Source organism: Diceros bicornis, chromosome 2 (assembly GCF_020826845.1).
Source record: "Diceros bicornis minor isolate mBicDic1 chromosome 2, mDicBic1.mat.cur, whole genome shotgun sequence".
NCBI lineage: Eukaryota > Metazoa > Chordata > Mammalia > Perissodactyla > Rhinocerotidae > Diceros > Diceros bicornis.
In genome coordinates, this window is record NC_080741.1 from 36,898,549 (window position 1) to 36,911,939 (window position 13,391).

General features: G+C 43.1%; 1 protein-coding gene across 1 annotated transcript in view; it reads right to left on the reverse strand.

The window, feature by feature from the left end:
• Positions 1-245, reverse strand: part of GLB1 (galactosidase beta 1) — a 94,608-nt gene extending 94,363 nt beyond the window's left edge. The window contains exon 1 of the mRNA XM_058554586.1: positions 181-245. Within this exon, the coding sequence (XP_058410569.1) occupies positions 181-186 (6 nt within the window). The 5' untranslated portion in view covers positions 187-245. The remainder of the gene's footprint in view (positions 1-180) is intronic.
• Between the last annotated feature and the right edge of the window lie 13,146 nt (positions 246-13,391).

The window sequence follows — 13,391 nt, forward strand, 5'->3', positions numbered from 1 at the left end:
AACCGAGCATTGGCCGGAGTCGTGCGATCCCTCCAGACAGAGGGGACTCGCACTCCCCTGAGCCAGGTTTCCCCCAGGTAGGGACTCAAGCACCAAAGCCAGGCCCCAACAGACAGGCTTTGTGAGACAACTTAAGAAAATAAACTCCCATAGCCATGCTGTGGGGTTGGTGCCACTCACCTCCATGGAGAGATCCTCCGAGCAAAGCACTCAGTGCAGCCGCTGGGTCTCCCGACAGGGCAGCAACATCAAGGCAGCGGCACAGGCACCACGAAGGGGTATGTCCCATCTGGGTCACCAATTTGATACCAAACCAAGTGGGCTCACCTCCTGGTGAGTTAAATAAGACTCTACACCAGTGGAAGTTGTCTCACAAACTAAAATGTATTTGCAGCAAATAGGAGGCCATGAGTAATCACTTCCAAAGTCACAGCGTCCCCAAACAAAGGAAAGGAGGAATTTTTATTTGGTTAGGGAATGAATATTCAAAAGGAAGAGGCGGGTACACTGCACATTATGGTAATGAGGCTTAATCTCCTCTTAAAGAGATCTTGGCGTTAAAAATAAGGTAAGGTCATGGGCGCAGCTCTTGTAGGGAGGCTTGGTTAACTTCAGGGTGGCTACTGGTTGTCTCCTTAACATAACAACAGTTAAATGCCTCCAAACCCACCCTTGAGTTCCTCGGGGCACTAGTCGGTGACACTCTGACTAGACTCTTCTGGACTGGATTAGATCTGGACCTCAGCCTTCTGTGCCTGTCCTGTCCTTGCCTGGCCTCCATTGCCCAGTCTTACAAAGAACCCTGCTGAGTCACTTTAGGGAGAATCTCCCCACTCTTGATATCAGATCAAGTTCCTTATCCCCCACCCTTGATGTCTAGTCTTTGACCTGCCCTTGGCAAGAATCCCTTGACATCTCCTCATAATTTTCCACCCACAACTCCCTCATGCTGCTGGTTGGCTGTAAATCGCCGGCTCCCTTTGCTGTACTTAAGAGTTGAGACCCAACTCTCTCCCCTATTGCAATAGAGTTGACACCTATCACAACAGTCTTGAAGGAGGTCTTCCTTATCATTTTAACAAGTGTCAGAATAATTTTCTTGTTAGCACTATTTTTTACAACTTGTGAATCTTTAAAAAACCTTAGTTTTGTTTTTAAATGCTGGGATTGATGACTATGAAAGTCAAGAATGTTGGTTACATATGGGGGTGAGGGCTGAGATTGGGATGGGGCCCAAGGGGCTTCTGGAAAGGGGCAACAAAGTTTTGTTTCTCGAACTAGAGGGTACTTACAAGGGTATTCACGATAATATAACTCATTAAGTCATTTATTAGTTTTGTGTCAATTTCTGAATCTGTTTTTAAAATAAGTTAAAAATTATTTTTTGATTTTGAAAAGTTAAAAAATAACCTTAGCCATGTTCCAAAAAAATCTTGTATATTGTGTAACGAAATAGCTAAAATTCCATATGCTTATCCTTCTCTCCTTTTTCACTGGACCTTTCTCAGGTTATTTTCATGCCTGGAATACTGACTCCCTCTCCTTGTACTCCTTGTGAAGCCGTTTTCAAACTCTGCCATCCTAGTCTAGGACTAAAGAGCAAGGGCTTTGGAGGCAGGCACACCTGAGTTGGGATTCCAACCCTGCCACTTAATATCTGTGTGACTGTGGGCAAGTTACTTAACCTCTCTGAGCTTTAGTTCCTTCAATTGGTAAATAGGGATAATAATATCAAACTCGCTGGGTAGTTAGGAGAGTTACCAGAGATGACGACTATAAGATCTTTGGCACATACAGGATGTTAGTGGGACAGCTGATGAAATCAGAATTAGGCCTGTAGGTTAATTTCCTGATTTTGATAAGATTACTAGGTCTAAAGATGGAATAATAGTTTTGTATTAATTTTGATAATTTCACTGTGGTTATATAAGAGAATGTCTTTGTTTTTTGTTTGTTTTTTTTTTTTTGTGAGGAAGATCAGCCCTGAGCTAACATCCGCCAATCCTCCTCTTTTTTTTTTTTTTTGCTGAGGAAGACGGCCCTGGGCTAACATCTGTGCCCATCTTCCTCCACCTTATATGGGACGCCGCCACAGCATGGCTTACCAAGCAGTGCGTCGGTGCGTGCCCGGGATCCGAACCAGCGAACCCCGGGCCGCCGCAGTGGAGCGCGCGCACTTAACCGCTTGCGCCACCGGGCCGGCCCCTGTCTTTGTTTTTAGGAAACAAAAGGGCATCATCTTTGTAACTGACTCTCAAACAGTTCAGAAAAAAAGTGTATACACATGCAGAACGATAAAGCAAATGTGGTAAAATGTGGACATTTGGGGAATCAATCAAGGAATTCTTTGTACTGCTTTTCAACTTTTTTCTAAGTCTGAGTTATTGCAAAATGAAGTTAAATTTAAAAAAAATGCTTAGGGGCCAGCCGGTAGCGCAAGCGGTTAAGTGCACGCGCTCCACTGCGGCAGCCCGGGGTTCGCCGGTTCGGATCCCAGGCGCGCTGATGCACCGTTTGTCAGGCCATGCTGTGGCGGCATCCCATATAAAGTGGAGGAAGATGGGCACGGATGTTAGGCCAGGGCCAGTCTTCCTCAGCAAAAAAAGAGGAGGATTGGCAGATGTTAGCACAGGGCTGATCTCCTCACAAAAAAAAAAAAAAAATGCTTAGCACATGGCAGATTCAACTTTTCCCACCTTCTTTCCCAGCCTATTGACCCAGGTGACAAGCTGCAGCAGGCATTTTTAACTGAATTGAGGCAGAAAGGGTATAGCACAGGGATCCACAAACTTAAGCCAGCAGCATAAATCCAACCTGTTGCTTGTTTTTTATATGGCCTGCCAGCTAAGAATTATTTTTACATTTTTAAATGGTTGGAAAAAAGTTAAAAGAAGAATAATATTTTTTGAAATGATATGACATTCAAATGTCAGTGTCCATAAATAAAATTGTATTAGAACACAGCCACCTCCCAATCCTCTACATATTGCATTGGGCTGCTTTTGCACTGCAATGGCAGCCAAGTGGTGGAAACAGAGGACTTATGGCCCACAGAACCTAAAATATTTTCTATCTGGCCCTTTGTAGTAAAAGCTTGCCCAGAGAATATAGATTGTAGTTTGTTTCTGAGGTTTTATACTCGACTGTGTATTGTAGTTGAACTAGCAATAATAGTAATGGCCATTGTGCTGAATACTTTACTCTGCCTCACAATCCAAGTTGCATGTTATTGTCCACATTTCACAGATGAGAAAACCGGGGCACACAGGAGTTAAATGCCTTGCCAATAGCCACAGAGCTAGGAAGTGAATCACAGTTCAGTCACGTTGCCTGACCTTAGAGCCTGAGTTATTTTTACAAAGCCATGCTTCTGCCCATACCTTATTTTTCAGTTCCTGTCCAACGGTGCATGTAGTGTGCTGGGATGCAAAACCCCTGATCCAGGTTGTGGGGGATATGAAATGAGCATGAGAAGGCTGTAGAGATCCATCTCCAGTGAAAAAGATGTCCACATACACAACAAAATATGGTACATGCTCTAACATAGACCAGTGCTACTCAAAGTGTGGTCCGAGGAGCAGACGCATGCGATCAGTACAGAAATTCAGAGTAGGTATTTGGAAACTTGAAGCAATTTGAGAAAGTTTGTCTGTTGAATGTAATAATGAAAAAAGTGGATGCGAATTTTGTATGTCTATTTTTATTTCCTTGTTCTAGTAATTTATTTTTATCATATTTTTACAACAAGATCAGTCCTTGATAGACTGGAAAGAGCACTGATAACCGTAGAAACAAAACTGACCCTTCACCAAAGGTAGTTTGAGAAACCTAAGAACAATGAAGGGGAGAGAGATGTGCAGCTCGATAACACAGATGAAAACGTTGTTTTTCTGTCCTAACAGGGCTTTGCACACAAGGAAAGCACGAATCTCAACCCCTTTGATTGGTCTATTTTCCCTTATGGTCCTAAAAGAGTTTCCTATTCAGCAAATTTCAAGTCCCAGTGTCAGTTCTAACCTGTATTTCAGTGTAAAAATTTAGCTAACTTTACATTTCTGATATTTTAAAAATTCCATTGGGGCTGGCCCTGTGACATAGTGGTTAAGTTCACACGCTCCACATCAGTGGCCTAGGGTTCACGCAATCAGATCCTGGGCACAGACCTCTACACCGTTCATCAAGCCATGCTGTGGCAATGTCCCACATACAAAATGGAAGAAGATTGGCACATATGTTAGCTCAGGGCCAATCTTTCTCACCAAAAAAAAAAAAAATCCATTAAAATGATTGTAATTTAGGGCCAGCCCTGTGGCATAGTTGTTAAGTGTGTGCGCCCCACTCCTGGCGGCCCGGGTTCGGATCCCAGGTGTGCACCGACACACTGCTTGTCAGGCCATGCTGTGGCAGCATCCCATATAAAGTGGAGGAAGATGGGCACGGATGTTAGCTCAGGGCAAGTCTTCCTCAGCAAAAAGAGGAGGATTGGCATGGATGTTAGCTCAGGGCTGATCTTCCTCACACAGACACAAACACACTAATAAATAAAATAAATAAATTTAAAAAAATAATTGTAATTTAGAATAAGTTTTAGTAGTATTAAATGATATATGTTAAGGGCAAGGAAAAAACTAGGCCTTCACTGAAAGGATATGATAGCTAAATGCAATGCATTATCCAAGATTGAATCTTGGACCAGGAAACAAAAATAGCTACAGAGTAAGACATCATTGGCATAATTAAGAAAAGTTTAATATACACTATGGATTAGGAAAAAAGATCATATCAATATTAAATTTCCTAATTTTGATAATGATACTGTGGCTATGTTCTTAGGAAATACACTGAAATATTTAGGCGTAAAGGAGCGTAATGTCTTCAATTTACTCTCAAATGATACTAATAATATGTATATATTTATATATATGTAATTATATATATTATATACGTGATATATAATTACGTGTATATGATGAGAGAGAACTTATAAAGCAAATAAGGCAAAATATTAACAATTGATGACTTAGGTAAAAGGCATACAGGAATTCTTATGTCAAAATAAAAAGTTATTCAAAAAATGCAGTCTCTGGCCTACGGACGTGGACAATTCTTTACAGGAATTCCTTATCTTTCTCACATGTCCTTAAGTTTTCCAACACAAAAAGTCCTGAGGCTAAGTTGTGCAACGAACTAATGGGTATGGTTATGAAACAATAAAAAGATAACACTGTGAAATAATCAGCCAACAGTTTCCCCACAGTTCCAATGAAAGTTAGCAGCTGTGTATGAGGAACTGGACCACATCATACTGCAGTCATGAGTGTTAGAACGTCCTTGTCCCCATGTCCTCAAACTCCCTTTCAGGAGTTCGAGATATCTGAAGACATAAAATGTCCCAAGTGAGACCTGCCTTAGGAAAAAAAAATGATAACTTTGTTTCAAACACTCTTCTTTCCTATCTGCTTTCTTGCCTTATTATCTGTCAAGAGCATCTGCTTCCCTAGGGTCCCTCAGCTGTATCTTTGCTGCCTTGGATTTTTTTCCCTTCATGTTTGATCTAGGCCTGTCATTTCTTTTTCACCTGGGCCCCTAGATTTGGCCCACCTCTCTGCCTTTATAGCCACATCTGCAGTTGTGGCTCACTTTTCTGAATGATCACAGTGGTTTTCTAGCTCAACTGAAGGTTACAACTAGATGTGGCTAGAAGAGCTATTTGTGCTGACGATCACCATGTTGGCCCATCAGTGTCTTGTATTTTACATAATTCCTGGAGTTCTCAACATTTAGTCAGTGGAATTTACATAATCTTGATTTCTAGCTTCTTTTCAGAAATCAGAAGGTCTGGCCACACCAGGCCCACTGCCCCATGGGGTAACAGTAGATCAGAGATGGGGACATTCAGCAACAATCTCCATCTGGTCCACTTCACTTTTGACATGACCTGCAGGCCCCATGAGAGATTTAAGTTGGCAACTTCCGGGTCAGAGAGTCTCTGCGGTAACTTGATCACAACCTCTATGACTGCTATTTCACACACATCTATGTGATGCCTCAGATTCACAGTCACCTGTCTCTCGAACCCTAGGCTGCCCGCTCTACCTCAGCTGCCCTTGCAGCAAGCACATCTGTCACTGCAAACCAACCATCTGGAGGCTTTGGCTCCTCCAGACACTTCTGGCCCCACTGGAACAAAGCATCATGCTTCCGAAGTGGCTGCCAAAGAGGTTGGGTGGTGCAACATGGAAGGGCAGGCAAGCTCACTCCCCCAGGGAGAAACGTAGTGCAATGGGAGACCAGAGGAGGGAAAGAGCCAGTAAATAAATGTCCTCTCCCTTCCTCCCTCAGATTAACTATTGCAAGGTGTGGTTTCTCAATATAGCCTGTCTAGAGACATTCCACGTGGTCTAGTATGTGCACTTGCCAAGAAATTGGCTCTGTGTCTTCAAGGCTGTTATGAAGCAGGAGCCAGCATAGTAACACATTTGTTTGGGTGGTTTCTCATTCTTCCTTGCCTCATTTCCCTCTCCTCTCACTCTCACTGTCATTGACTGTACCTCCCAAATAAAGTATGTATTAACATTTACTTTTTGCCTCAGGCTCTGTTTTCTAGGGAGCCCAGATGAGATAATTATTTGTTCAGATAATTATTTGTTCAGGAAATTGCAGAGCAATTTCCTGTATGCATTTATTGAGCTTTCTCCAATCTTGGGTTTTGGGGATGTCCTCTTAGATTTTGTTTTTAAGACCATAGGTCACAACTCATCCCCAATTCAAACCCCAGATTTAATGCTTCCTTTTTAATGAAGTAACTAGTGAACACACTAGCTGAAGGAGTTCTTTCCTTCCAGAAATTTCCATAGTGCTCTACCTACAGCTAACTTATGACATTGTTGTCTGTGTTATGGCTCTTTATGGTCTGTGCTTTAACTCAGGTCCTCATCTTTCTTATGGGGATCACTTTGGGGGTCTCCTATACTGTCTTTTGGCCTCCAGCCCCATCACCTTCTTCCCCAACTGAGCCTTTGCACACGTTGCTCTCTTTGTCAGGAATCTTCTTTCTTTTCCATTTTTTCCTCCAACCAACTTCTATTCCATCTTTTCAGACTCTTTAAAGGAGTCCAGGGCTGGCCCTGTGGCCTAGTGGTTAAGTTTGGCATGCTCTGCTTCAGCAGCCCAGGTTCAGTTCCCAGGCGTGGACCTGCACCGCTTATCGTTGGCCATGCTGTGGTGGCAACCCACGTACAAAATAGAGGAAGATTGACACAGATGTTAGCTCAGGGCAAATCTTCCTCAGCAAAAATAATAATAATAATAATAGAAAACAATAAAGGAGTCCAATCATGGCCTCTGACAAGAAGCCTTCCCAGGCTCACTCTCAAACTAGATTACTGCTATAGACTGCATGTTTGAGGTCCCCTTCAGCAAATTCGTATGTTGAAAGCTAATCCCCAATGTGATGGTGTTTGGAGGTGAGGTCTTCAGGGTCTTTTGAGTGATTAGGTCATGAGGGTGAAGCCCTTATAAAAGAGACCCCAGGGGGCCGGCCCATGGCTTAGCGGTTAAGTGCGCGTGCTCCACTACTGGCGGCCCGGGGTTCGGAACCCCGGGCACGCACCAACGCACCGCTTCTCCGGCCATGCTGAGGCAGCGTCCCACATACAGCAGCTAGGAGGGTGTGCAACTATGACATACAACTATCTACTGGGGCTTTGGGGAAAAAAAGGAGGAGGATTGGCAAAGATGTTAGCTCAGAGCTGGTCTTCCTCAGCAAAAAAAAGAGGAGGATTGTCATGGATGTTAGCTCAGGGCGATCTTCCTCACCAAAAAAAAAAAAAAAAGAGAGAGACCCCAGAGAGTTCCCTTGCCCTTTCCACTTAGACCACAGCGAGAAGAGGGCCATCTATGAACAAGAAAGCAGACTCTCACGAGACACCAAATCTGCTAGTGTCTTGGATTTCTCAGGCTCCAGAACCATGAGAAATAAATGTCTGTGTTTATAAGGCACCCCATCTACGGTATTTTGTTTTAGCAGCCGGAACAGACTAAGACAACTACCCAACCCTCTTTGGGGCCCAGACAGTACTCTGTGCATGTCTCCATTCCAGCTCTAATGGTAGAGTGATTAAAATCTTATCTATCTTCTCCAGACTTTGAGTTCCCTGAAGAAGGAGTTGATATTTCTCTAATACAATGCCTGGCACACAATAGTTCACTATAGGTTTATGTAACAAACGAAAAAAAACATCTTATCTTTACTCAACTGGAAGTTCCTTGCAGTCAAGGATGTATGTCTGATTCATCTTTGCATTCTGGCACCTGGTATAAGGTAGATGCTGAACTGTATATTGAAAGAATTAATAAATTCATGATATGAAAGAGAATTTGTCATTAAAGTCACCTGAAGAACACGGGCTCCTTTAGTGAGGAACACTCTCAGACACAGCTCTGGGGCTGGCCCCATGGCTTAGCAGTTAAGTGCACGTGCTCCGCTACTGGCGGTCCGGGTTCTGATCCGGGCGCGCAACGACGCACCACTTCTCCAGCCATGCTGAGGCCGTGTCCCACATACAGCAACTAGAAGGATGTGCAACTATAACATACAACTATCTACTGGGGCTTTGTGGGAAAAAAAGGAGGAGGATTGGCAATAGATGTTAGCTCAGAGCTGGTCTTCCTCAGCAAAAAGAGGAGGATTAGCATAGATGTTAGCTCAGGGCTGATCTTCCTCACAAAAAAAAAAAAAAAGAACTAAACAGGGTCACAAGACACAGCTCTGACAAAGCTGAACAGCCCATGAGTCTAGGGGTCAGTCACACTAGACATTGTCTGGTTTCACTTCCTTTTAAAATTCTGTTGAATTATAATGGGAAGCAACTGTTCCCTCCACCTCCACCTGCACACCCACAATCTTGCTCCTCCAAGGCAATTCCACTTAACCTTTGCTGCCCCTACTCCCTTGCCTCCCCTCTTTATACTGTAGCCACAGTGGCCTTCTCTCAGTCTTTTGTACCCTTCATGTCTCCTCCTCCAGAGCCATCTTCTGTGGGGGCTGGTGCATTGGTTTGTGATATGTGGAGGTAGCCTGGGATCCAAGCAGCTCCTGGAAATTTCCCTAACTCCACTGTCAAAGCAGAGTGGCCTGGAAGTGGCATAGAGCTGATGGGCCTGGAGGGACTTGGCCAAGGTGATAAGGGATGACTCCTCAATGATAAGCAACCAGGACCAGATGTCATTTCAGCAGAGGCCACAGTGCATAGATGACAGTCTCTCCCCATTGACCCCACCAGGTTGACTTGAACTGACTTCAAGGACTAGAGAAGGGGCCAGATGAGAAGGAAAAAAGAGGGTATCCTTCTTGAACTTTTGTATTCAGTAGCTAATGCTGTGTAAAAAACCACCCCAAAACTTAGAAGCCAACTACAATCATTTATTTATTTATTTATTTTATTTATTTATTTTTGTGAGGAAAATCAGCCCTGTGCTAACATCTGCCCATCCTCCTCTTTTTTTGCTGAGGAAGACTGGCCCTGGGCTAACATCCATGCCTCATCTTCCTCCACTTTATATGGGACGCCGCCACAGCATGGCTTGCCAAGCGGTGCATCAGTGTGCGCCCCGATCCAAACCGGCGAACCCCAGGCCACTGCAATGGAACGCGCGCACTTAACAGCTTGCGCCACTGGGCCGGCCCCCCACAACAATCATTTATTTAGTTCATGATTCTGCAGGTCAGCTGAATGGTTCTTCTGGTTTTGGTTCTTCCGGACTTCCCATGCATCTGCAGATAGCCAGTGAATCTTCTGGTACCGGATGATCTAGGATGGCTTCACTCATACATTTGGCAAGTGGCAGGAGTGATGGAGAAACAATTGGGTCACAAGCCTCTCATCCTCCGTTAGGCTAGCCCAGGTTGTTAGCCACATGAAGAGAAGGTTCCAAGTACCACAACAGAGAGCAAGTCCCAGTGCAAAGTGGGACATTTGCTGCTGTCTCATTGGCCAAAACAAATCACATTGGCAAATCTAGATCCAAAGGGTGAAAAAATTGATGGAGAAGTTGCAGTCACATTGCAAAGGAGCATGGAGATGGAGACGGGAGGAATTTGAAGCATTCCTGCAATCAACCACAAGCAAATTTTCAGTTCATTCTATCTTAGATGAGTTTGTTTTTTGTAGAAAGGCAAGACATGTGTATCTTAAAGTGGGTTTCCACTTCTTTTTGGTATTCCAGAAGATGGTTAACAAATTGTGAGTTATATTTAAATAGTTGTCTTATCTCCCTTTCTAGGTTAATGTGGCTTCACTTACTCGTTCATCCTTGTTAAACACACTGGACTAAGAATAACGCCTTGCACACAGGAGGGATTGCTTAATAAGCTTTTTTGAATGATATCTTTGAGAGAAATAGCTTGGTGGAGATAAGAGAGACTTGATAGTCTGACAGACATGTCATTCATTCTGCAAGTATTTATTGAGCGCCTACTAAGTGCCAAGCACTCTCTGACGTGCTAGGAACACAGTGGTAGGTAAAACAGACATGGTCCCTACGTTGTGAAGCCTACAGCCCTATGAGGAAAGAGACGTCAAAAAAATCAAAAAAATAAACGTAAGTTTGCAACTGTGATGGATGCTACAATGAGAATGGTACATGGAGCTGTGAGGTTTCTTTGTTTTGTTTTGTTTTACTATTGTGTCCTTTTTTTAAACAGTTTTATTGAAGTATAGTTGATATACCATAAACCGCACATATTTAAAGCATACAATTTGATAGATTTTGACCTGAAATTACCACAACAAGTTCTGTGAGATTCCGAATTGATCTAGTTAAGGAGCACAGAGAAGAAAGGAAAGTGATATCTCAAGTGGAATCTAAATAACAGCCCTGGGCAAAGTGCCTTTGACAGGAGCTGGCAAGGCAAGTGCATAACAGGGAAAGAAGCTGTGGTCAGAGCTTAGCATCCTGTACAACCAAGCTGTTGCACGAGTTGCTTTTAAATTGTATTTGTCTGCTAGTGGGATGGAACTTTTTTCTGTTATTGGACATTCCCTTTGTGTGTCTGTTTTTGAATCGGGATATTGCACTTTTTCATGTTCTCCACACATTAAAGATTTCAAGCCCCAAGCAAGATGGTCACAGATTGGGCAGGAGGCTCCAGGGGACCAGGTAAACTCCTCCCAGCTCAACTCTCTCCACAAGCTCCTTCCCCCGATTCAAGTCTCTGCTCAAACATCACCTCCTCATGCAATCTTCCCCCACCCCATCCTATCCACTTGTTCTACTTTCTTTATATCCTTATTGCAATTTTTTTCTTTTTCTTTTTTTTTTGTGAGGAAAATCAGTCCTGAGCTAACATCCATACTAATCCTCCTCCTTTTGCTGAGGAAGACCGGCTCTGAGCCAACATCTATCGCCAATCCTCCTCCTTTTTTTCCCCCCACAAAGCCCCAGGAGACAGCCGTAAACAGTTGCACATCCTTCTAGTTGCTGCACGTGGGCTGCGGCCTCAGCACGGCCGGAGAAGTGGTGTGTTGGTGCATGCCCAGGATCCGAATCCTGGCCGCCAGTAGCAGAGTGCACGCACCCAACCGCTAAGCCACGGGGCTGGCCCTGCAATTTTTTTCTAAAAATTGTTTTTAAAATAACAAGTAACTACAAAATAATATCTTAAAAATATTCGTATGCCATAAAAAGTGATGCATACCCAGTCCCATCCCCTCACCCCCATGGGACCCTCCCCCAATTCCATGCCCTTCCTTCCACCTTACAGGAAACCACTGTCCAAAGTTTTTGTTTATGATTCTTTTTTCATTAGTTTTACCCTGTGTGTTTGCATGAGGTAAGACTATATTATTTGCATTCTTAAATAATATTTTGTGTACTTTAGCGTAATTTTAAACTTTAGACAAATGGAATCCTCTTTTTTTTTTTAGTTTGAACTGTGTTGTTATGTGTAGCTGTAATTCTTTCATTTTCCCCTCCTGTAAAATATTCTTCTACGTGCACATACTCTCACTTAAAAAAAAAATGCACTCTTTTGTTTATGGACAGGTTATTTCTGCTTTCTGCTATTAAGAATAGTGCTGCTATATCTTACCAAAAACACTTACTAATTAAAAAGAAAAAAATGAAGTGGAGAAAATGGACATGACCTTAACAAAGTAGTCAAAATTAACATCACTGATAAGAGGCAGACATTGTGTTCCTCCCAGGTGACACCTGACGCAACATTGCTTCTGTGGTATTCTAGCCAAAGAGCTTAATCTGAATCTAATCATGAGGAAACATCAGAGAAATGCCAAACGAGGGGTCTTTTATAAAAAAATAACTGGCCTGTATTCTTTTTAAAAATACATTTTATTTTTTAAAAGTTTTTTTTTGTGTGTGTATGAGGAAGATTGGCCCTGAGCTAACATCTGCCAATCCTCCTCTTTTTGCTGAGGAAGACTGGCCCTGGGCTAACATCCGTGCCCATCTTCCTCCACTTTATATGGGACGCCGCCACAGCATGGCCTGACAAGTGCTGCCTCTGTGCGCGCCCGGGATCCGACCCGGAGAACCCTGGGCCACTGCAGCGGATCATGTGCACTTAACCGCTTGTGCCACCAGGCCAGCCCTTATTTTTTAAAAGTTTTAGATTTGCAGCAAAATGGAGTGGAAGGCACAGAGATTTTCCATATATCTCCTGCCACTACATGCCCACAGCCTCCCTCACTATCAGAATCCCGCACCAGAGTGATACATTTGTTACAATGAATGAAGCTGTATTGACACATCATAATCACCCAAAGTCCATAGTTTACATTAGGGTTCACTCTTGGTGTTGTACATTCTATGGGTTTTGACAAATGTGCAATGACATTTATCCACCAGTATCATACAGAATAGTCTGACTGCCCTAAAAATTCTCTGCTCTGTGCCTATTCATCCCACTCTCCCCTCAGTGCCTGGCAACCACTGACCCTCTACCATCTTCATAGTTCTGTCTTTTCTAGAATGTTACATAGTTGGAATCATATAGTAAGTAGCCTTCTCAGATTGGCTTCTTTCACTTAGTAATATGCATTTAAGGTAGCTCCGTGTCTTTTCATGGCTTGATAACTCCTTTTTTTTAACACTGAATAATATTCCATTATCTGGATGTACCACAGTTTATTTACCCATTTACCTACTGAAGGACATCTTGGTTGCTTCCAAGTTTTGGCAATTATGAATAAAACTACTATAAATATTCATGTGCAGGTTTTTGTGTGGATATAATTCTTCAACTTATTTCGGGAAATACAAAGAAGTGTGACTGCTGAACTGTATAGTAAGAGTATGTTTAGTTTGGTAAGAAACTGCCAAACGGTCTTCCAAAGTGGCTGCACCATTTTGCATTCCCATCAGCAACGAAT